The following is a 24845-nucleotide window of genomic DNA, read 5'->3' as shown; positions in this document are numbered from 1 at the left end:
TATATATATATATATATATATATATATATATATATATACACACACACATGTATACACACACACACACACACATATATATATATATATATGTGTATCCCTCAACACCAAAGGTCTCAATTCCCCAATATACAGAAACAAACTAGTAAATCAGGATACATTCTGCTGCAGGGTCCAAAAAAAAAAAATGGATCTAAGAAGCAAGCAGGTGGAGTCATTCTAATATCTGACAAGATAGACTTCAAACTAATCAGAAGAGATAGGGATGGCACGCTACACATTCATCAAAGGGGAAAAAAATCCACCAAGAGGATGTTTCAGTTCTTAACATCTATGCACCAAAGGCAAGGGCACCCAAGTTCATAAAAGCAACACTGTTACAGCTTAAATTGCATCCTGACCCTCACGTGGGGAGAGTGGGTAACTTCATTCAGTACCCAGCTCGTGCCACCAGACAGGTCATCCAGACAGAAACTAAGCCGAGAAATGCTGAGGCTGTCTGACAGTCCCAAACCAAGTAGATATAAACACATTTATTTTCACGCTGTCTCACCCACATGCAAAAGAATACACCATTTTCTCAGGGACGTGAGGAGCTTTCTCCGAAACTGATCTCATACTCAGATGCAAAAGCAAGTCTCAACAGATACAAAAAAATTGAAATAACACCCTGTGTCCTATCTGACCATCATGGATTAAAGCCAGATATCAAGAACAACAGGGACAACAGAGAGTTAATATACTCATGAAAACTGAACAGTTCTTTATTGATTGAAAAATAGGTCAAGATAAATAAAGAAAGTAAAGTCTTTCTAGAAGTGAATGAAAATGAATACACAACATACTCAAACTTATGGGACACAATGAAGGTTGTTTTAGCAGGTGTCTTAATTAGGGTTTTACTGCTGAGAACAGATACCGTGACCAAGGCAACTCCTATAAGGACAGCATTTCATTAGGGCTGGCTTACAGGTTCAGAGGTTCAGCTGGATACAAAATGAATACACAAAAATCAGTAGCTTTCCCACACATAAGGGGCTGAGAAAGAAATTAGGGAAACAGCGCCTTTCACAATAGCCTCAAAGAGTATAAAATATCTTGGGGCAACTCTAAGCAAGCAAGTGAAAGACTAGTATGGTAAAAACTTTATGACGGGCTGGAGAGATGGCTCAGCGGTTAAGAGCACCCACTGCTCTTCCAGAGGTCCTGAGCTCAATTCCCAGCAACCACATGGTGACTCACAACCATCTGTAATGGGATCTGATGCCCTCTCCTGGTGTGTCTGAAGACAGCGACAGTGCACTCATATGCATAAAATAAATAAATCTTAAAAAAAAAAAAGTTTATGACACCGAAGTAAGGAATCAAAGAATATATCAGAATATGGAAAGTAAAAAAATAGACATCCTATCAAAAGCAATCTACAAGGTTAATGCAATCCCTATTAAAATTCCAACACACTCCCTCACAGATCTTGAAAGGACAATTTTCAGCTTTATATGGAAATGAAAAAAAAAAAAACAGGATAGATAAATCAATCTTGAATGATACAAGAACTACAGGAGATATCACCATTCCCAATTTCAAGATGTAAAGCTATAATAATATATTAGCACACAAACAGGCATGTTGATCAGTAGAATCAAATTGCAGAATAAAACATAAAGCCGCACACCTATGGTCGCCTGATATTTTAAATGAAAAAGCCAGAAACACACTGGCGAAAAGCCAGCATCTTTAACAAACGCTGCTGGCCAACCTGGACAGCTCCGTGTAGAAGAATCCCAACAGAGCCACACTTATCACTGCGCACACACCTCCAAGTGCATCAAAGACCTCAACATAAAATCAAGTACACTGAACATCATAGGAGAGAAAAATTGGGAATAGCTCTGAACTCACTGACACAGGGAAGAGACTTTCTGAACAGGACACCGTTAGCGCAGGCACTAAGACCAACCATTCGTAAATGGGACCTCATGAAACTGAGAAGCTTCCGCGTGGCAAAGGACCCTGTCATTCAGACAAAGTAGCGGTCTACAGGACGGGCAAATATACCAGCTACCAGCTACACATCCGATAGAGGGCTAATATCCACAATATATAAAGCACTCGACAAACTGTCAAATATCAAGAGAACAACCCAATCAAAAAGTGAGGTGCAGGTCTAAATAGACAATTCTCAAACGAGGAGTCTCCCGTGGCTGAGAAACACCCAAATGTTCAACACCCTCAGCCATCCGGGAAGTGGAAATTAAAACTGCGTTGTGAGATTTCATCTTTCGCCTGTCAGAAAGGCTAAGATCAATTACGCAAGTGACAGCTCATGCTGGAGAGGATGTGGAGCCAGGGGGACTTGTTCCGTTGCTCGTGGGAGTGCACGCAACCACTATGGAAGACAGCGTGGCAGTGCCTCCGAAAGATGGGAATCGATCTATCCCGAGATCCACTGGGCATATACCCACAGGGCACCCCATCCTGCCACAGAGACACGTGCTCAACCACGTGGATAGCTGCCGTCTTCATAATAGCCAGAAATTGGAAACATCCCGGATGTCCCTCAACAGAAGGAAGAATGGATTATTTAAAATGCCGTGTGTGCAGCATTACTGCTCAGCAGTTGAATAAATGAGATTATGAGGTCTGAAGGTAAATGATTGATGCTAGGGAAAAAAAAAATATCATCACGAGAGAGGTATCCCAGAACCAGGAGAAATATGGTATGCATTTGCTTATTATACGTGGTTATTAGCTGTTCAAAACATAATAGCCAGGCTACAATTCACAGAAGCACACAGGTTACATACAGGGTAAGGGTCTCCGGGAGCGGGTAGGAAAGGGGGAGGAGGGGGAAATACATGGAAAGACAGGTAAAATTAAGGACCATTTGTGGGGCAGTACGGAAATCTCTTCAGCTGTGGTCTGTTGCTGGGTATTGTAATGCTAAATGCTGCCCCCCCCCCAAGACCACATAGCCCCGAGACTCCGTGTGAGCTTCGACACCCAAGTGATCTTGCCCCAAGTTATTTCTGATTGGTGACTAAAGATGCTGACGGCCAATAGCTGGTCAGAAGAGACATGGGCGGGGTTTAGGATTCCCAGGCTTGGGGGTCGGAGAGAAAAAGGTGGGAGAGGAGAAAGTCGCCATGGGTTAGGTGAGTCATGGAATAATGGCCATGTGTGCTGGCTAATTGGACTTAAGAGCAGCCCAGATGAAACGTGGCAAATTATATAATGGGATTATTGGCTGAGAAATAGATATAACAGCACAGAGGGTAGATATCTGGCCAGCTCTTGCGCTGAGGAAGGCTTATTGTAAATGTAAAGATTGGTGTGTCTGAAGAGAGCAATAGTGTCCTCATATTTACAAAAGAAGTAAATAAGTCTTTAAAAAAGAAAGAAGGAGGCCGGGTGGTGGTGGCGCAAGCCTTTAATCCCAGCATTTGGGAGGCAGAGGCAGGTGGATTTCTGAGTTCGAGGCCAGCCTGGTCTACAGAGTGAGTTCCAGGACAGCCAGGGCTACACAGAGAAACCCTGTCTCGAAAAACCAAAAAAGGGCTGGAGTGGTGGCTCAGCGGGTAAGAGCAACGATTGCTCTTCCGAAGGTCCTGAGTTCAAATCCCAGCAACCACATGATGGCTCACAACCATCCGTAATGAGATCTGACGCCCTTTTCTGGTGTGTCTGAAGACAGCTACAGTGTACTTATAATAAATAAATAAATCTTAAAAAAAAAAAGAAAAAAAGAAAAACAAACAAAAAAGAAGTAAATAAGTCTTTCAAAAAGAAAGAAGGAGAGAAAGGGAAGAAGGAAGGAGCATGAGAAAAGAACAAAACTTGCTGGCCAGTGCTGCTCAAAGGAAAAACCGTTGGTAATAAAATCAGAGCGCACTACACATGGCCATTACCATGAATAGACTTGAACTCTGTGTGTTGACAGAATGTAGAGGGAAAGGAGCCAGGTGCTGGTGCATATGTACCGTGTGATGCTATTTATATAAAGTTTCAAAACATGAGAGACGCATTGTTGCTGCATACACACATATGTAGTCGTCTGTGACGCGCGTGGAGATTCTAGCTCAGGATGGAGGCCCCCCCCCCCCTGTGCAGAAGGGAGAGCAAGGTTGGTCATAGCTCAGAAGCTGCCGTAGCTGTCTCTCTGCCTCTTTGTCATCTGCTGTGTCCATCTGCCTGGGACGGGCAACCGTCCGCTGTGTAAGGCCTGTGAGCTAAACATGGATGGCCTTTATAGTTTAAAAACGGTTGGAGGATGGGCTGGAGAGATGGCTCAGCAGTTAAGAGCACTGACTGCTCTTCCGGACAGAGGTCCTGAGTTCAAATCCCAGCAACCACCTGGTGGCTCACAATCATCCGCAATGAGATCCGACGCCCTCTTCTGGCGTGTCTGGAGACAGCTACACTGCACTTACATATAATAAATCAATCAATCTTTGGGACAGAGTGAGAAGGAAAAGACAAGTGTTAGGGGAGACCGAGAGAACATTTGGGAGAATGTCACAAAGCTCCAACTTTGGCATTTGTGCTGAATAACTCTTTATTGGAGTATACAACCTTGCTATTCTACCCACAAATGGGTTAAGCAGCTCTCAGACTGCGGGGGCAGTCCATCAGGGGCTGGCTGGCTCATAATCTGGCCCTTTCAAACACCTAATGACTGCCAGGCTGTGGTGACACATGCCTTTAATCCCAGGACTTGGGAGGCAGAGGCAGGCAGAGTTCCGAGGCCAGCCTGGTCTACAGAGCGAGTTCCAGAACAGCCAGGGCTCCACAGAGAAGCCCTGTCTCGACCCTGCCCTCAAGAGGCTAATTACTTCTTTGAGTGTGAATGTTGGGAGGCTAGGGCACGACACTCCTTCCACCATGTGGGTCTCAGGGACTGAACTCCAGGGGTCAAGAATGGCAGTGAATACCTTCATCCACTGAGCCACCCTTACCGACCCACCCTGTCCCTTTAAAAGAACTAATGTACGCGTGTGTGAGCACAGGTGGTTGGAGGCAGGAGGACAGCCTTGGGTGTCATCCTTGGAACCAGTATCCACCTGCTTTTCTTTTGTGACAGGCTCTTTCATTGATCTGGAACCCATCAGTTGGTTTAGACTGAAGGCTCTTTTCTCTCTGCCTCTGGGATGCTGGGAGAGCAGGTTAGCTGGCCCAGCACGTTTCCATGGGTTCTGGGGATCAAACTCGGCCTCCCAAGCTTAAGGTAAGTGCTCTACGGACTGAGTAGAGTCTATCCAGCCCCTTCTCCAGCCCTTCATTTCGCAGCTCTGCCTGCCAGGTGATTGGATTCCTGGCGTCGGATCCCCTGGATCCTGAAGTTACAGAAGGTTGGCACTGCCCGGTAGCTGCTGGGAATTGATTTTTAAAGATTTGTTGATTTATTGTGTACAGTATTCTGCCTGCATGTATACCTGCATGCCAGAAGAGGGCACCAGACCCCATTACAGATGGTTGTGAGCCACCATGTGGTGGCTGGGATTTGAACTCAGGACCTCTAGAAGAGTAGTCGGCTCTTTGGAGAGACAGCTCTTAACCTCTGAGCTGTCTCTCCAAACCCTCTTCTGCCGTGAATTGAACTCGGGTCATCTCCAATGTCTTCTGGCACGAGGCGTGTAAGTGGCGAACGGACATATGTGTAGGCAAAACATGAATACTCATAAAAATTAAAAAACTGATAAAGTTATTTGTGTGTGTGTGTGTGTCTCTCTCTGTGTCTGTGTGTCTGTCTCTGTGTGTGTGTCTCTGTGTTTATGTCTGTGTGTGTGTGTGTCTCTCTTTGTGCATTTGTGTCTGTGTGTGTGTTTTCTGTGTGTATGCCTCTGTGTGTGTGTGTGTGTGTGTGTGTGTCTCTGTGTGTGTCTCTCTCTTTGTATCTTTGTGTCTGTGTGTGTGTGTCTGTGTGTATGTCTCTGTGTGTGTGTCTCTGTGTTTATGTCTCTCTGTGTGTGTGTCTCTCTTTGTGTGTTTGTGTCTGTGTGTGTGTGTCTGTGTGTCTGTCTCTGTGTGTCTGTCTCTGTGTTTATGTCTCTCTATGTGTGTGTCTCTTTGTGTGTTTGTGTCTGTGTGTGTGTGTCTGTCTCTGTGTGTGTGTCTGTGTGTCTCTGTGTGTGTCTCTCTTTGTGTGTTTGTGTCTGTGTGTGTATCTGTGTGTGTGTCTCTGTGTTTATGTCTCTGTGTGTGTGTGTCTCTCTTTGTGCGTTTGTGTCTGTGTGTGTGTTTTCTGTGTGTATGCCTCTGTGTGTGTGTGTGTGTGTGTGTGTCTCTCTTTGTATGTTTGTGTCTGTGTGTGTGTGTCTGTGTGTATGTCTCTGTGTGTGTGTCTCTGTGTTTATGTCTCTCTGTGTGTGTGTCTCTCTTTGTGTGTTTGTGTCTGTGTGTGTGTGTCTGTGTGTCTGTCTCTGTGTTTATGTCTCTGTGTGTGTGTGTCTCTTTGTGTGTTTGTGTCTGTGTCTGTGTGTCTGTGTGTCTGTCTCTGTGTGTGTGTCTGTGTGTCTCTGTGTGTGTCTCTTTGTGTGTTTGTGTCTGTGTGTGTGTGTCTGTGTGTCTGTCTCTGTGTGTGTGTCTGTGTGTCTCTGTGTGTGTCTTTGTGTGTTTGTGTCTGTGTGTGTGTCTGTGTGTATGTCTCTGTGTGTGCGTCTGTGTGTCTCTGTGTGTGTCTCTCTTTGTGTGTTTGTGTCTGTGTGTGTGTGTGTGTGTCTGTCTCTGTGTGTGTGTCTCTGTGTTTATGTCTCTCTGTGTGTGGGTCTCTCTCTGTGTGTTTGTCTCTGTGTGTGTGTGTCTGTGTGTCTGTCTCTGTGTGTGTGCCTCTCTTTGTGTGTTTGTGTCTGTGTGTGCATGCACAGGACAACCTTCTGGAATTGCTTTTCTTCTTCTACCATGTGGGCTCTGGGGCTCCAACTCATTCTCTGACTTGGCAGCAAGCGCTTTTGCCCAGTGAGCCATCTTGCCAGCCCCAGGTTTGTACTCTTTAATAGCATAAAATAATTCAAGTTACAAGCCACATACTGTGAGCTGCATACTTGCTTTCTCATGTTTAAACCTTATACGGTTTTTATCCCCTCCCCTTATGGGGGAAGGGGCATCTTGTCTAGCCCAGGCTGGCCTTGAACCTTTGTGTAGCCAAACATGACCCTGAGCGCCTGACTCCTTAACTCTGGGATTACACCATGTAACCATGGTTATACCATGCAACCATGTAATAAACACCATGCCTGTTAATTCCCTTCTATTCGTTAACAGTTACCAAACAAATAACATGATTGTGCAGAGTCTCACCTCTTTCCCTCCTTCATTCCCTCCCTCCCTCCCTCCCTCCTTCCCTTCCTTCCTTCCTTTTTGGTTTTGCACATTAGAGTTTCTATGTGTAGTCCAGGCTAGCCTTGAACCTACAGAGATCCTCCTATCTCTGGAGTGCTGGGATTAAAGGTGTGGGCCGCTATGCCCAGCTATGAGCCAGATCCTCCCTCCCCTCCAGCCCCAAGCTCTACTGCTCTCTCTCCTCTCTCCGCCAGAAGCCTCTTGCTTCCCTGTTCTTCCACTTTCTCCCAGCAACTCGCTTGGCTCTTTCTCTCTCAGGGAGGCGGGCAGTTTAGAGGGCTCCCCTTCCTCCGCAAATCCCAGCCAACCTAAGGCTCTCTCCCAGAGACTGGGGCTCCATTCGGTGTCTGCCAGTGCACCGTGCAGCTTCTCCTGCCTTAACTCTCCTTCCAGTCTTCTCTCCAAGCCACTCCAAACACCCCAGAAGAGGGCATCAGATCTCATTATAGATGGTTGTGAGCCACCATGTGGCTGCTGGGATTTGAACTCAGGACTTTTGGAAGAGCAGTCAGTGCTCTTAACCGCCAAGCCATCTCTCCAGCCCCACAGTAATTCTTTTACCTTAGCCTCCCAAGTGCTGGGATTGCATGCCTTAGCCACCATGCCTCGCTAGGATCTTGGTCTATAATAACAGGGCAGAGCACACACATAGTGCTTCCGTGAAGGACACCCATCGGAAGGGCTCCAAGGACCCCTTGGGAACCTCAGACCATTCATTTCAGCTCAGGTTATCAGTGTGTAAGGATGTAAGGGCAATCTGGCTCAGCAGCCACACCACACTCCTTTAGACATTTTTTAAAATAAACATTGACTTATTTATTTTGTGGGGAGGTAGTGTGTGTGGAGGGGACGCATGTCCCAGAATGCAAGTGGAGGTCGGAAGACAACATTTAGGAGTTGCTTCTTTCCTTTACCCTATGGCGTCTTGGGACTTACACTCAGATCACCAGGCTTGGCAGCAAGTGCCTTTTGTCACCCACTGCAGCATCTCACCGGGCCACACCACCCCTCTTTGACAGACAGAGCTGCCGATGTCCTGGCATCCACATCAGAGGCTCATGACTACCCGTGGGTCTAACTCTGGTCCCAGGGGACTCTGACACCTCTGGCTTCCTGGACACCAGGCCTGCATGCGGTCACACATATATGTGGCGGCACTCAGGCACACATAAAATCACATATGGCGGCACTCACACGTACACATGAAATCCTTTTTCAAACGTGAGAAACAACATGGACCCAGAACTATTTCATCTTTCCAGTTCTTTCGCCCAATGAGTATCGGGTGAGCACCGGAACCATGCCCAGCTCTGAGGTGTCACACGCACAGCAGGCTACAACACAATGCTTAGTGACGTTCACATTTCCAGGGTGGAGATGGGTCACAGACAAATGTATGCCTCAGCACGTGGAAGAAGCGGGGGTTGGGGGGAGAGAATTCCAAGCAAAGGAAATAGTCCCAGCAGAGGTCCCGTCCTGCGTAGAGACCTGCTTAGTCTTCAAGAGTCAGCAGAAGTCAGGAGTGTGCTTAGGCAAGCGGAGCTAGGCAGGGTCAAATGACGCTGGAGCAATGAGTGAGGGGAGCCAACACTTGAGTGTCTCAGAGGTTGGAGCCGGGCGGTGGTGGCGCACGCCTTTAGTCCCAGCACTTGGAAGGCCGAGGCAGGCGGATTTCTGAGTTCGAGGCCAGCCTGGTCTACAGAGTGAGTTCCAGGACAGCCAGGGCTGCACAGAGAAACCCTGTTTAGAACCAACCCACCCCAAAAAAAAGCGGTATGGATCTGGATCCGGTCCTGGTGAATTGGCTCAATTGGCTAAAGGCACTTGTCTCCAGGTATGAGGACCTGAGTTAGATTCCCAGGTGAAAGAAGAGACACACTTACACACATACTCACCACACATGCATACAACACACACAGAGACACCACACACACAATCACACACAGACTACACACACAATTACACATACACAATCCCACACACCACACACATACACAACACACGCAGCATACAATCATACACATAATCACACACATAACACACAATCACACAGGGAACATACACCACACACAATCAAACATACACAGTCACACACACAACACATACATACAATCACACTTACACAATACACACATCACACACCCAACACATACACATAATCGCCCATACACACATACACCACACACACAATCACACATCCCAGTACACACATTCACAGACACAATCATGCACACAAACACACACATGCATACACACACACACACACACACACACACACACACACACACACGCATCCCACACTGATCTTGAACTTCTGGTCCTCTCGCCTCTATCTCCTGTCCAGGCGTGTGTGCTTTCTGTGGGAAGAACAGAGTCCTAAGAGCCTAAGATGTAGCAAGGCTACAAAGTCTACCACAGGGCACGATAAGGAGCTGGGAGAGCGCTTGCCTGGTCCGCACAAAGCCCAGGGTCCAATCTTCAGTAGAAATCGTTGGCCAGGCATTAGTCCAGTACTTGGGAAACAACATCAGGTACATCTCTGTGAGTCTGAGGCTAGCCTGGACTGTATAGTGGGTCCCGGGCTGGCCAGCACTACATAGTGGAAACTCCATCTCCAAATAAATAAATAAAATAAAGGGGTGCAATTGTTTTGTATTAGGGTGACTGTGGTGGTAGTGGGGAGGAACGGGTGAATCTTCTTGGCTCCCCTATCACATATTATTTAAAGTATTATCACTGAGGAGTTTCTTTTGGAAGAAAGCTTGGGTAGAGAACCGCAGAGAACAAGGTGGGGAGATGGGGCTCTGAGCGGAGCAATGTTAAACGTGGCCCTTGGGAACCAGCATCTTTTACCTCACACGTGAATTTTATGAAGGGATTCTATAAGACCCTTCAAGGTACACAGATTATCCATTCCTTCCCAAGTAGGGAAATATCAAGTCCACAGGGAGCATCTAAGCCAGGAGCCGTAGTGATAGCCTGTGGCCCCAGCACTTGGCAGAAGGGTCCGGAGTTCGAGTCCCACCTAGGGTACATGATACCCTTCCTCAAAACTGTAATGACAAAACCAGGGTGTGTGACGGATGGCCGACTGGTTGATCTCAAGTGTCATCTTGACGAGATTCAGCCCCTCCTGGGAGACAGGCCTTTGGATGCTCCTGGGGGAAGGGTTATCTTGGGTGGGTTGATCAAGGTGGAAAGATCCACATTAACAATGGGTGAAACCATTCCCTGGGATGGGAACCTGGATTGTATAAAAGGGAGGAGGCGAGCTGAGAACAAACATTCATCCCTCCCCCACCCCCACCCAGCTGTGGTTGCCATGTGACCAGCGACCTCAAGCCCCTAATTGTGTGATTTACCCCTCCATGCTGCCTGCCACCTCGAACTGTGAGCCAAGCCGTGTATCTTATTACAGCCGCAGGAAAAGCTCCGAGGACGGGGATCGTGCCCCGGAACACTTCTAAAACTGTGTAAGTAAGCCGCAAAGCAGAAGTTGTCTGCATACCTATAAGGCTGATAAAGGAGAAGCTGATCTAGGTGCCAGCCTTAAGAGAGAGCACCCAGAACAGCAGAACAGCCAGCTGGCCCCGAGGAGAGGGACCTAGAAGTCAGGGGAAAGTGTCCTTCAAGCTCTCAAAGGGGCTGGGGAGATGGCTCAGTCATTAAGGTGTCTGAGCTGGAGGCCTGAGGGTCTGAGTTTGGATTCCTGGCATTTGTCGGTAACCCTAGTGCTGGGGTGGGGACGGAGACAGGTGGACGTCTGGAGTCCAGGCAATCAGTGGGTTCCAGGTTCAGAGAGAGGTCCTGTCTCAAAATATGGCGTGATAGTGATAGGGATATCAGCCTTTGGCCTCCACGTGCACGTACACCCATGTGCATGTTCATTTACACACAGGCATGGACAGGCAGATCCCACACACACCCCAGGCAGGCATTGCCCCTCCTGCTTTTTCCCCTGTGGAGGAGACCTTGCTCGATAGCCCTTGCCCAGGGTGGCCTTACCCTTGTAATTCCTCCCTTTCCTAGCTTTCCAAGTACGAGAATGAAAGCCTTGTACTGCCATCATGTGACATTGGCCTTCTAAAGGCGCAAGAGCCCGCACAAGCTCTGGCCCTGTAGAACCAAGATGGAGGAAGCTGGCTGGAGAGATGGCTCAGCGGTTAAGAGGGCTCGCTGCTTTTCCGGAGGACCGGGGTTCAATCTCTGGCTCACAACTATCTATCTATAACCCCAGTTTCAGGGGATCCCATGCCCTCTTCTGACCTCTGTGGGGTACCCAGATAGCGCACATAGTCTCAGACAGGCAAAACACTCATGTACATTAAAAAAATAAACCTAAAAATATTAAAAGAATAAAGACAATATCATCAGTTACAAGGAGACTTTGTGTATATTCTCTTGCACAGCACTATCCTGAGAGCCGAATAGGTTTGTATAAAGTCACTTGTATAAAGTCTTGTCCTAATTGAACTTGGCTTTGGGGTCATGGGGAGGAACTAGAGCCCACTGGCTGAGGAGGGGCTCCGTCTGGGCGGCTGTAGGGGAAGCAGGCATCCATGCTTCGTGCAGACTTTGCAGTGTGGTTTTAGGGTCATCCCCACTCCTAACTACAACCCATCTCATGCTCTGTGAGTAAGCCTGATGAACGCATGGGTTTCCCAAGGTGAACTCTGGCGGACTCGAACTTTTGTTTGCCATTGGGATGGTGGGAGGAGAAGGGTACACTGTTTAGTTTCCGCCCCCCACCCCCACCCTGGAGAAAAAATCCTCTCACTTTCTTAGGGGTTAGAGTGCAGTGCCAAGAAAAATAGAAAGCCAGGCAGTGGTGGTGCACGCCTTTAGTCCCACCACTAGGGAGGCAGAGGCAGGCAGATTTCTGAGTTCTAGGCCAGCCTGGTCTACAGACTGAGTTCCAGGACAGCCAGGGCTACACAGAGACACCCTGTCTCAAAAAAAAAAACAAAAACCAGGGCTAGTGAGATGGCTCAGCAGGTAAGAGCACCGATTGCTCTTCCGAAGATTATGAGTTCAAATCCCAGCAACCATATGGTGGCTCACAATCACTTGTAATGAAATCTGATGCCCTCTTCTGGTGCTTCTGAAGACAGCTACAGTGTACCTATTTATAATAAAAATAAATCTTAAAGAAAAAAAAAGAATAATCAGAGAAAGGCAGGTAGGATGACCAGAAAGACAGAGGGACTTTGGTTTGACTAAAAAGATAAGATATGGGCTGGACAGATGGCTCAGTGGTTAAGAGCACTGATTGACACCCCAGAAGAGGGCATCAGATCCCATTCCAGATGGTTGCGAGCCACCACGTGGTTGCTGGGAATTGAACTCAGGACCTCTGGAGGAGCAGTCAGTGCTCTTTACCGCTGAGCCATCTCTCCAGCCCCCTATCATGTTTACTTTTATTTATGTGTGTATATCTGTGTATATTAACAACTTGTATGCAGAAGCCAGAAGAGGATGTCTGATCCCTCGGACCTGAAATGACAGGCCATTGTGAGCCATCCGTTGTGGGTACTTGAGAACCGAACTCAGGTCTTCTGCACATACTTTTAACCCCTGGGACACCTCTCCGGGCCCACAGTCCTATTCTTTTAAAATGAGCAAGCAAAAGAAGCCTGAAAACTGGAAGTAATATCAATGTAAAAATAAATCACCGAGGACACAGAGAAGAAGGTCTTTCTTTAGATGGGAAAAGAAGGAGTTTTGAGAATTTGCCAGTATGTTGGGCCAGCAAGATGGCTCAGTGGATATAGGGCTTGCTGCCAAGCTCTGAGGACCTAAGTTTGATTTCCTGGACCTAAATGGTAAGAAGAGAAAACTGAAAATCGCAAGTTCTCCTCTGACCTCTACACTACACACACACACACACACACACACACACACACACACGCATGCATGCACGCGCGAGCACACACACACACATACACACGAATAAATGTAATTTTTTTTTCAATATTTAGAAAACATAGGGGGGCAGCCTGCACACATCCACAGTTCCTTGTCTGAACAAAAACTTCTTTGGAGAACAAAAAGGAAGTATCCTCCGTCTTCCCACAAGTGTCCCCCAAGTGTCCTGGGACATACTCCAAAAAGAGAGGTAGTCATTAACATGACACCCCAAGAAAACAACTTGCTAAAATTAGGTCTCCATTTTGAGTCAGACTTAGATCGAAAAATGAATCTATAGATGGAAGATTTATAACCGGTTAGTAAAGGAATTGAGGATATATTGGGGTACATCCTTCATCTCCCTCCCTGATTGTTGCCATGGAGATGTCCAACGATCTTAGAGAAAAATGGTCCTTGGAGGATAAAATGATATTTCCTAAGCACGACTTCTCAGTATCTGGATCCTCATAACCAGAGAGAGAAAGGCCCGCAGGAGGGGTTCCATCACGGAGTTCAGTTAGCGGAAGAAAGGGAGATTCTGATAAATTAACTGCTACTCCTACAACAGTTACCCATACTGGGGTATGGCCGGAACTATGCTCTAAGAAATTGGGATCATAAGGGAACAAGGCAGGGGATAATCACCCTGGGACGTTTAAAAACGGTCTACATTGGTCGGGCGGTGGTGGCACACGCCTTTAATCCCAGCACTTGGGAGGCCGAGGCAGGCGGATTTCTGAGTTCAAGGCCAGCTTGGTCTACAGCGTGAGTTCCAGGACAGCCAGGGCTACACAGAGAAACCCTGTCTCGAAAAATGCCTCCCCCCCCCCCAAAAAAAAAAGGTCTACATTATTACATGAGACCTTTACTTTACTTACTTTAAAGACTGATGTATATAAATATTATGGTTTCTCCCTCCTCCTCCTCCCCTCCAAGAAAACCCCAGAACCTCAGCTCATCAAAGGCGACAGTCCCATCTCCGTCTTTTTTCTTTTTTTCTTTTTTACCTGGTTCTCTGCCTCCGGGGAGTAGGAACTTTCAGCCCCGCCTTCCTGCCATCTAAGCCCCGCCTCCCTGCCCACCTGTGTGCCCAGGCCCTGACGTTGCCGCGGGGCTTCAGCGGCCCGCAGGATCCCGGATCCTCATTGGTCCATCCGCCCACCGGCCTGCTCGGTCCACCAATGGCAACGGCGCTGGGCGGGGCAAGTGCCCACATCCAAGATGGCGCCCCCAGGAGCTGGGAGCGGGTGACCGGCGGCGGGGAAGCGGCCTGGGCTGGCCCTCAGATTGCGGGGTCCCGGGGGCCTGTCGCGGGGCGCCCCCGTGACCCACCGACCGGGCCTTCCCCCGGGCCGGAGCGATGGCCGCCGAGAACAGCAAGCAGTTCTGGAAGAGGAGCGCCAAGCTGCCGGGGAGGTGAGCCCAGGACGCTGAGGGGAGTGGGGATTGGACCTAAAGCCTTCCAGACCTTAGTCCCTGAATCCCTCCGCCTTGGGGCGCCCCCCGAGGCTTGAGGGCTGGTGTCGGGGTAGCCTGGGCTGGAGCAGCTGTCAATCAGAGGAGCCTGGCCAGCTTGGGTGTGGGGTGCAGACTGGGGTCTGGGGGGCGGGGAACCCCAGCTGGGAGGTGTCCGGGGGACCCGGTGTGAGGGGCAGTGGAGTTGGGCGAGTTGCCATCGTCAGTCTGGCCTTGGAGGGCCACCTGCAGACAGCTTCCGACTTTGTACAGAACTCCTCGGGGGTCTGCAACAGCATGGGTGGTTGCTTGCATGAGGGTGGGTGGCCCCATGGCCTTGGTTCCCGGCTCATCACCTTCCTGTCTTCCCTTTGGACTCCCCAGGGCTTCTGATGGGAGAGCCTGGGGCAGGCCTGCCAGGGGTGTGAGCAAGAAAGGGGAGGGGGAATTCCCAAGGCTGACCTTACTTTGTCTTGAGTTGGACCTTTCTCTTTAGAAATTATTGCAGGGTGGCCACAGGATGGACAGTAAGTTACTCCTTTTTGGCATTTTCTACTCGTGCAATCCCCGAGAAGGGATGATCTTTTAGGGTAGATGCATTCAATTCTTTTATTCTTCAGTTTTGCTGGAGAGCAGGTCTCCCAAGCAACTTATTTTCTTGGTGTTTCTTTCTCTGGTTGGTGTGTGTTGACTTTCTGAACAATTGTCTCTCAGTCAGTCTGGGTTTGGTTTACTGGTTCCGTTTGTTTTGGGTGGTGTCCTGAAAAGTGAAAGCCCTATGTGTTTCACTACTGAATTTTAAGATTTCTGCCAGCCACAGGCTGCTTGGGGTTAGGATTTGTGTCTGGTCCTGGCCCTCATGCACTGTCTTTCTTTAGTGATTTGCCTGTTAAGTCTTTTTGTTCAGGTGCACTCCTTTGACCTGTGACCTCACTCTCTTACCTTCTTCTTCTTCTTCTTCTTCTTCTTCTTCTTCTTCTTCTTCTTCTTCTTCTTCTTCTTCTTCTTCTTTTCTCTCTCTCTCTCTCTCTCTCTCTTTCTCCCTCTCCTCCCTCTCCCCTCTCTCCCATTATCTTTCTCTCTCCCTCTCCCCTCTCTCCCATTCTCTCTCTCTCTCTCCCTCTCCCCTCTCTCCCTCTCTCTCTCTCCCATTCTCTCTCCCTCCCTCTCTCCCATTCTCTCTCTCTCTCCTCTCTCCCATTCTCTCTCTCTGTCCCCCCTCTCTCCCATTCTCTCTCTCTTCTCTTCCCCTCCTCCTCCTTCTCCTCTTTCTCTCCCTCTCCCTTTCTCTCTTAAAACTATTGAAGCCACTCACCACTGAGCTACACACAGCCCCCGCCCCCACTCCCTTCTCCAAGCAGAAGAGAAACTGAGAGTCAGCATTGGCTGTGTAACTTTTCTGAGCTGTCATTAGACACGTGGAGAAAGCTGAGGGACCAGGTTTTAGCAACGTGTATTAATGTAATACCAGGGGAGGCAAAAGTAGCTTTGGATTGAAGTGCTGTAGGGTTATGGTGTTCACACATTGAACAGTGACACTGGGTTTTTAGATAAGCTTCGCTTCCTGCCACTGATTTCTCTTCCTTCCTGCTTGAGTGAGCTCCCCAGCTGCACTGGCTGTTCTTCTCTGGGAATTTGCTATGGAGGGATCATTTCATTTTGATATCCTAAGATAATGATCAGTGGGGAAAAAAAAAACAAAACAGTTGCATCAGGAAGCAGGGGTGAGGACAATGGGAGATGGATGCTCTTTGTGCCTTTGGACCGCCAGATGTGGTGGGTTAATGGCCTTTTGTTTTCTTTATTTCTTCTACTGGCCTATAGGAAGTCAACTTTTTAAAAGTACTACTTTAAATAATTATATTTATTCATCTACTTAATTAGTCTGTGTGTGTGTGTGTGTGTGTGTGTGTGTATGCCACAGTGCACATGTAGAGGTCAGAGGACAATTTACGGGAGTCAGTTCTCTGCTTCCACCCTGTGGGTCTCAGGGATTGAACTCAGGTCATCAGGCTTAGCGGCAAGCATCATTGTCTGCTGAGCCCTTTTGGTGGCCCAAAAGCATTACTTTTGCTACATAGGAAGATTCTTCCATTTCTTCAAATCTCTGCTTTCCTTCTTCATTTTGAAACCTAGAGCCACAGCGGACTCCAAGAATTTTGGAGTCCAGATCATCATCATCTGTCATTATTATTATTATTTTTTAAAGATTTATTATTTATTTATTTCATGTATGTGAGTACACTGTTGCTGTCTGCAGACACACCAGAAGAGGGCATTGGATCCCCATTACAGATGGTTGTGAGCCACCTTGTGGTTGCTGGGAATTGAACTTAGGACCTCTGGAAGAGCAGTTAGTGCTCTTAACCACTGAGCCATCTCTCCTGCCCTATCATTATTATTATTATTATTATTATCATCATCATCATTCATATCGTCATTCAGATCCTCTTACCTGTAGGATTCACAATCAAGCTAAGCTTCAGTTTCCTATAAAGTAGGGAATAGTTACCTGAAGGCTAACCAAAATGCCCTATTTGTAAAGAACCCAGGACAGTGTTTATTTAGTACACTGTACTTGCTCCATAAATAGTCACTATTATTGTCCTCTTGTTATTAGAGCAAGCAAACATTTAAAAGGATGTGTCTCAGCTCCCCAGGACTAGTTATTTGTCTCTTTTATTATTGAAGCATAAAAATGTTGCCATGATTCATAAACCCTGATCCATACCTTGCCTGGTGAGGGAGGTACTGTCCCCTGTGCACTCTTGGCAGAGAGCCCCAGAGCTCAGGGCCGTTGGGAAAAGCTGGTGTTGGTTTTCATAGAAGGTGTTTTGGTTCCAGAACAGAACTTTTACACCTGAACTCTTTTGAGTCTGGAGAAGAGAAGTTTTCTCTCGAGCCGTCCGATGAACGGGCCGGATCCTCAGAGGTGTAGAAAGAAAGCTACTTTTCTCTTCTTTGCAGTTTGAAAGGTGAGAAGAGTCCAAGTTGTAGCCGGTTACTTTCAGTTTCTTTGATCATGATGGAGTGACTTTAGTGACAGCAAATAGAAATTTTGTTAGAATTAGCCTAAGTTAAACAGACAGACAAACAAGCAAACAGCCGGGCAGTGGTGGCACACGCCTTTAATCCCAGCACTTGGGAGGCAGAGGCAGGAGGATTTTTGAGTTCAAGGCTGTAGGAAGCCACTTCATAAGCACATCGCCATTACAAAATGGCAATGACATTTGGCTTGCCGTTGGTATAAGAATGCCTTATCGTTGGCATAAGAACGCTTTGTGCGCGTGTGCCTGTAAATCCCAACGAGTGCCTTTGGTCACGTCAAATGGCCTGATCGTCACACAGCCTATTATGAGTCGCCACGTCTGAGGCGGGCATACGGCCCTATATAAGGGAAGGGTTTTGATATAGTCGGGGCTCTCCTCCTCCTCAACTGAAGCTAGTGAAAGTAAAGTTTGTACTGCAGAAGGATCCGTGTGTGCCGCGTCTTTCCTGCCGGCAGGAGATAGCGCGGGACACAAGGCCAGCCTGATCACAGAGTGAGATCCAGGACAACCAGGGCTACACAGAGAAACCCTGTCTTGAGAAACCAAAACCAAAACCAAAACCAAACAAAATGGGCTGGAGAGATGGCTTAGCTGTGTTAAGAGCACTAGCTGCTCTTCCTGAGGTCCTGAGTTCAAGTTCCGGCAGCCAGCAGTTCCCGACCATCCATAATGGGATCTGATGTCCTCTTCTATCATGCAGGAATACATGCAGAGCAAGCACTCATCTACATAAAATACATGAATAAGTCTTTAAAAGAAAAAAAAAACCAAAGCATTCTTTAAATTTTGTTTGTTTGCTTTGAGACAAAGTCTCACTATGTATAGGCTGGCTCTCCAGGAACTCAACTCCATAGACCAAGGCTGGCCTTGAATTCACAGAGCCCATCGGCATGCATCAGCGCTGCCCTGCAGTTTGTTTTTTGAGATAGGGTCTCACTAAGTTTCCTTAGCTTGCCTAAAACTTACTGTATAGACCAGGCTAGTCTCAAACTCAGAGAGCTCTCTATCCACCTGCTTCTGCCTCCTAAAGGCTGCGATCAAAGGTGTGTGCCACCAGGCCAGCATATTTTTATTTTAAGTGTTCAAGCATTTTGCCTGGGTGTATGTGTACCACGTGTATACCCGATGTTGGTGGCAGAGGGCATAAAAGAGATTTGGATCCATCCCCCCGGAACTGGAATTATGAGTGGTTATGAGCTGTCATGTGGGTGCCGGGAACCAAACTTTTGAGTACCCCTCAAGAGTGATGGGTGCTCTCAACTGTGGTGCCATCACCCCTTCCTCACCAAATTTTTGTTAGTCCCGCATTGTATGTAAGTGGATCATGTGTGTCAGGGCCTGGAGAGGTCAGAAGAGGGCAGCAGATCCCTTAGAACTGAAGTTGCAGATGATCGAGAGCGGCCATATGGCTGCTGAGAACTGAACCCAGGTCTTCTTCAAGAAGAGCCCCTGCTCTTAACCACTGAGCCATCTCTCCTGCCCCCGATTACAAGACGTTTCTGAAAAATAAGTATTTTTAAACCGTGTGTTAGGATATGCTCGGCTTGGTCTGGGACTCACTGTGTAGACCAGGATGGCCTTCGATTCACTGAGAGCCAAAAAGGTGGAACGCACTTTTAATCCCAGCCCTCAGGAGGCAGAGGGAGGCAGACAGATCTCTGTGAGTTCAAGGCCAGCCTGGTCTACAGAGTGAGTTTTAGGACAGCCAGGGCTACACAGAGAAACCGTGTCTTGAAAAACAAAAACAAAAATAAAATTCACAGAGAACTCTGTGAGAGTTCCAGGACAGCCAGAGCTACACAGAGAAACCCTGGCTTGAAAAACAAAGCAAAACAAAACAAAACAAACCACAAAACAACAGTAAAAATCACAGCGCTCCATCTGCCCCTGCCTCTGGACACTGGGATTAAAGGTCTATGCCAGCACACCCAGCCTAGGTCACTATTGATGTGTAGGCAGATAGGCGGCATGCGCCATTGTTACAAAATGGACCTGTGTACACAGTGCAGGCTCAGGAACCTGATTGCCTGGGTTAAAATCCCAGGTCTAACTCTTTCTAACTAGGTGACTTCTCTCAGTCAAACAAAAAAAACGTAAAAAGAGGGTTGGGGGGAGCGTAGCTCAGTGGTAGAACTCTTGTCTGAGACCTTGAGGTCAAGGGTCAGTCCCAGCACCGGGAAAACCCATTCTAGCCAACCTGAGAAAGTGGATGCCTTGGTCCAGTGTCTTCAGTGGCTGTAGGACATTCACACCCCCACCACTTGATCCACTTAGTGTCAGGAAGGTGGCTAGATAGTGGGACAAATACCTTTCTCAGCTTTGTCATACACAGCCGGACCTTGCAGCACTGCACTCCCCTCAAACGCCACCCCCCACACCTCCAAGTTCAGGTGTGGGAGGCAAGCTTAGGTGGCCGCTGTATTCACAGTGAGCAAGGTAGTGAGGGCTGACCCGGGGCAGGGAGTAGGAAAGAACACTGGAGCTCAGGTCCCTGAGATGTCGCAGATCACTGGCTGTGGGGAGGAGGGGCCACCCCCAAGGACTGATCTGCAGAGAAGCAGCCAAAAAAGGGGGGGCTGGGGGGGCGGAGCTCAGTGGTAGAACTCTTAGACCCTGAGGTCAAGCAGCCAAATGAAGAGGCTCGTGGGCAAAGGCACCTACCACCACGCCTGAAGAAGCCCAGGACCTGCACGGTGGCAGGAGAGAGCCGACTTCCCACGTTGTCCTCTGGCCTCTATCTATATGTGTTAGGTGCACACGTACAACACACACACACACACACACACACACACACACACAGAGTAATAACGAAATAAGCCAAGTTTTACAACAGAACACTGAGCCCCACCATATTTGATTTCCTGACGTATGGGCCTTGTGGTCTGGACCACTTGTGAATGAGCATCCCATTTACTCATTGGCCAGGCACGCTTGGCTCTTGGGGACAGACTTCAGGACTGGTGCAGAAGGTGGGCCTTTGTGTGCTGTCCTTTTGAAAGTAGCAATCGCTGGCCCGGAGGAGCAGCCGAGTGTGGCTGAGCTGCTGAACACTAGAACTCTGGGCTAAGACCCCTGGAGATAAGAAAAGTGAGGGCAGCTGGGCGGTGGTGGTGCACACCTTTAATCCCAGCACTTGGGAGGCAGAGGCAGGTGGATTTCTGAGTTCAAGGCCAGCCTGGTCTACAGAGTGAGTTCCAGGACAGCCAGGGCTACACAGAGAAACCCTGTCTCGAAAGAAAAAAAAAAAAAACCCAAAAAAAAGAAGAAGAAGAAAAAAAAGAAAAGTGAGGGCAGATGGAAAGGCGACTTTCCTGGGCCACAGAGTGGACGTGGGGGCTTCTTGCCCCAGTGCCCTGCCTGTCGGTGCTTCTGCAGTCCATGGAGTGTGGACACGTGTCTCAAAGGGCATAAAAGCGACCATGGCAGTGCCTGCTGCTAGGCCTTCTCTTGTTTTTAAGCAAAAGCTTGCTCATAATTTTTCCTGAGATGTTATTTCTTTTTGTTTTCTGTGTATTGGAGTTTTGCCTGCACTAGTGTCTGTGCGGCACGCACATGCAGTGCCTCGGGGGCCAGAAGAGGGCGTTGAATCCTTTGGATCTGGAGTTCCAGACAGTTGCGAGCCTCTGCGTGCTGGGATCTAAGTGAGTCTTGGTCCTCTGGAAGGGCAGCCCGTACTCTTATGAGCGGAGCCATCTCTGTAGCCCCCAAATGCTCGTTTTTAAAGTCAAGGAGGGCTGGGGATGAGGCTCATTCGGTAGAGTACTTAGGTAGTATGCATGAAGAATCACTGGATTCAGTTCCCAATGCAGCACAAAGCCACGTGGGATGGCGGTGGTGCGTGCTTGTAATCACAGCCGTGGGAGGGTGAGGCAGGATGGTCAGAAGTTCAGGCATAGCCTTCGGTACATGTGGAACTTGGAGATAGCCTGTGCCACACGGAGTATCAAACAAAACTGAAAACCTCAAGGGAGTCGTGATTAGCATTAAAGTTGAGGTTATTAGTATTAAAAGAAACTGAGGTGCTGACCCGCACTGTGTAGAATCTTAGCATTTGTGCAGTGGAGGCAGGAGGATCAGGGGTTCAGAAACAGGCTGGACACTGGACAGCTTGAAATGAGGAAAAAAAGTGTTGTTATTGAGATGCTTGGGCGGAACGGCCTGGCCAGCACTGGGCTGTGTTCCCTATTGGGGGAAAAAGAAGAGGAAAAAAGAAAAGAAAAAGCTGAAAAATGGCGACTCCTGAAGCCCGCAGCCAGCCACACACTTTTACCTAAAGTCTCTCCCTGTCATTTGGTTGTTTTTCATAGCTTTTAGGAAAAGCTCTGATAGCAGACCAGTGCAAAAGCTGGTGTTTGCCTGGGCAGGTCTATGATAGATCTCGTTTTGGGCTTGAAAATGTTTTTGCTGATAAAGTAAGTGACTATAGAAGGTAATGAATTATTGCTGAAACAGCCAGCCTTGTGTGGGGGGGGGCTGGAAGACTCACTCCATGGAGCACCAGCGTGAATGGGGTCCCGTTGCCAAAGTTCTTGGCATTTCAAACGGGCCGTCTCCTGGTGTTTGCTCAGCTTCCACGTCTCCGTGGGTTTGTCTCCTCTAACGTGGCAGAGGCTAGCCCCTTGGCTGCATGCTGCCTGTTCAGAGCCTGTGTGGGGTTGTCTGGGCAGCAGCACGCTAGCTTGCAGCTTTCAGGTGAACCAGAGAGGAGTCAGCCGAGCAGAGAGCAGGCCTCTGGAGTTCTGACTTTACCCACTCTGGCTGCTGAGTGCCCGCTGGTGGGTGCTGCATGGCAACTTGCCACAAGGAAGCCACAGAGACCACGGCTTTCTAGAAGCTGAAGATCTGTTCAGCATTGGTCCCCCTCACCCTCATAGAGAACAAACGGCTGGCCGGCCGGCTTTCCGGTTTTTCCACTAAGCATATGTCATGTTTGTGATCAGATAAAGCAGACGTGGAACTGGGTGGAAACCTGTGGCTCAGTGAAAACAGCCAGGTGTGGCGTGAGCCTGCTGGGCTGGGCCTGGAGCTCAGGGTCAGGGCGCTTGCTTGCCTCTGGGAGCTGAAGCCCTTGATCTCTCCAGCATCCCAAGGTGAAGAAGAGAGGGAGGGAGCTGAAGGAGGAGTAGGGGGAGGGGGAGGAGAAGGAGGAGGAAGAGGAGGAGCAGGGGAAGAGGAGGAGGGGGGGCCAGAGCAGGAGGAAGAAGAGGAAAGAACATAGGCATTAATTAGGGCTAGTGAGTGTGCTCAGTAGGTAAGACACTTGCTCTCCCAGACCCGACAGCTGGATTCGATCCCTAGAACCTGTGATGGAAGGAGTGACTCCTGAAAGTTGCCCTCTGACCTCCAGCCATGTGCCATGGCATCTGCACTTACACACAGTGCACAAGAATAACAAAGAAAAGGAAAGAAACCAGTGAAGACTGGCAATGGGCAGAAGGGGTCCCTGTACCGTAGGGCGTAGCCAGCTGCTAAGGAAGGTCGGTGACAGACAGCGCTGTCTCCCAGTGATTTACGTCTCCTGGGCTGGAATGCAGGGGCAGTGTTAGAAGAGCAGGCCCGTTGCCCGTGGGTGCGCACTCTCTTCTCCTTGCACTTTTCTTTCTGCTTAAAAGTGGCGGCGAAATGCTTTCACACTTCAAGCAACTAGGTAGACTCTTCATAGTGTAGTCTAGGCTGGCCTGGTATTTTCTAGGTAGCCAAGGCTATCCTCAGCCTGCTAAGTTTTAGAATCGCAGGTGTGTACCTCCACCCCATCCCAGCCACCGACAGGGCAAGTGCCCATTCTGAAGTGGAGTGGCGACCAGCTTGTCCCAGCACCAAGCGTGCGGTTCTCAAGGAGCCTGGTTGGCACAGGCCCACAGGCGAATTATTTAAATTTTTTGGAATTATTTTGTGTGTATCTCTGGGACAGAAAAGGTTGTTAGGTCTTCTGGAAATGGAATTTTGAGCTAGCATGTGGGTGCTGGGAATCGAACCCTTATCTTCTGAAAGAGCAGCCTGCGCTCTTAACCTCTGAGCCACTCTCCAGGCCTCAGGTGAATTGTAAAGTCCGTAGCTGCGCACCTTTGCTCTCCCTCCCTGTAGTCTGTCTCCGTCAGACCCCTGCGGTAATCTTGGTTTCTCTTCCTTTTATAACTTCCCACCTGTCCTCACTGAGGTTCAGCAAACTGATTTATTATACAAAGTGTCCCTGGTTCAGATACATCATAGTCTAGTTCAAGAACACGCTAACAAATTCGATTTAGGCTCCGGTGCCTCTGCAGCCAGGGCCCATCATTTATCAGAGCCTTTCTGCCTGCGTCAGCGCATCAGCCAGCGCCTTTGAGAAATAGTGTCCTGGGAGCGGGAGACCCTCTTCCATGGTGGCTGATGGCCTCTGGCACTTAGGACAGCCTCTGGCACTTAGGTCCGTGTGGTTTGGTGTGTCTTTTCCAGAGAGGATTTGAAGATCTAACCTAGCTGGCCTGGTGGGATCCTTCCGCCCTGTAGTGTTTAAGAAAGGGCTCCAGACCTGAGAGTTCAAAGCTTGTCCTGGGAGGTTCTAAAAATGTTCAAATGCAAGCGGCCCCTGGGTCTCCATGTTGTGTTTTAATTTTTGTTACTGTGTAAGTTCCTTCTCTCCCTCTCTATAAGCAAGATTTTTCCTGTCCTCTGGTTACCTCTTGGATTTTTCCTGCAGGAAACGTTAGGAATACATCACATAGCCTTTCGGGGTTAGCACTTCTGTAGCAGAACTTCTGTGGAACAGAGCAGTAAGGCTAGGGAGTGGACATTCTTAGAGCTGCAAAGGTCCAGAATGTCCAGACTCAGACTTGCACGTGAGCGGGTTCCCACTGAACTGCAGAAAGAAACAAGCGTGGACGCTTTGTTTGAAAATGCCATAATGATATCTAAGATCTTATACGCTACTCTAAAAAATAAAAATGATAGCCTGTGGAAGTGATTGACTGGCCTAGATTCTTTTTGGAAAGTGTCTTAAGGATTTCCTCTGTCATAAGAATCAAAAATGATGGGTGAGCTTGGGGGCTGGAGAGATGGTTCAGTGGTTAAGAGCGCCGACTGCTCTTCCGGAGGTCCTGAGTCCAGTTTTCACGCCCC

At 48.5% G+C, this 24845-nt stretch overlaps 2 protein-coding genes across 5 annotated transcripts in view; one reads left to right on the top strand and one right to left on the bottom strand.

The window, feature by feature from the left end:
* The window catches only part of Tmem217 (transmembrane protein 217), a 36417-nt gene extending 22009 nt beyond the window's left edge, over positions 1–14408 (bottom strand). Inside the window, exon 1 of one of the 4 annotated variants that reach the window (XM_031347072.1) lies at positions 14250–14408. The gene's annotated coding sequence lies outside the window, so the exon portion shown is untranslated. The remainder of the gene's footprint in view (positions 1–14249) is intronic. The other 3 variants (XM_031347070.1, XM_031347068.1, XM_031347071.1) reach the window with 3 other exon arrangements.
* Positions 14409–14441: 33 nt separating this feature from the next.
* Positions 14442–24845, top strand: part of Tbc1d22b (TBC1 domain family member 22B) — a 53977-nt gene continuing 43573 nt past the window's right edge. The window contains exon 1 of the mRNA XM_031347067.1: positions 14442–14658. Coding sequence (XP_031202927.1) covers positions 14603–14658 — 56 coding nt within the window. The 5' untranslated portion in view covers positions 14442–14602. The remainder of the gene's footprint in view (positions 14659–24845) is intronic.

Source organism: Mastomys coucha, unplaced genomic scaffold (genome assembly GCF_008632895.1).
Source record: "Mastomys coucha isolate ucsf_1 unplaced genomic scaffold, UCSF_Mcou_1 pScaffold3, whole genome shotgun sequence".
Classification (NCBI taxonomy): domain Eukaryota; kingdom Metazoa; phylum Chordata; class Mammalia; order Rodentia; family Muridae; genus Mastomys; species Mastomys coucha.
Note: the sequence above shows the minus strand (reverse complement) of the source record. Positions and strands in the feature narration are given on the sequence as shown.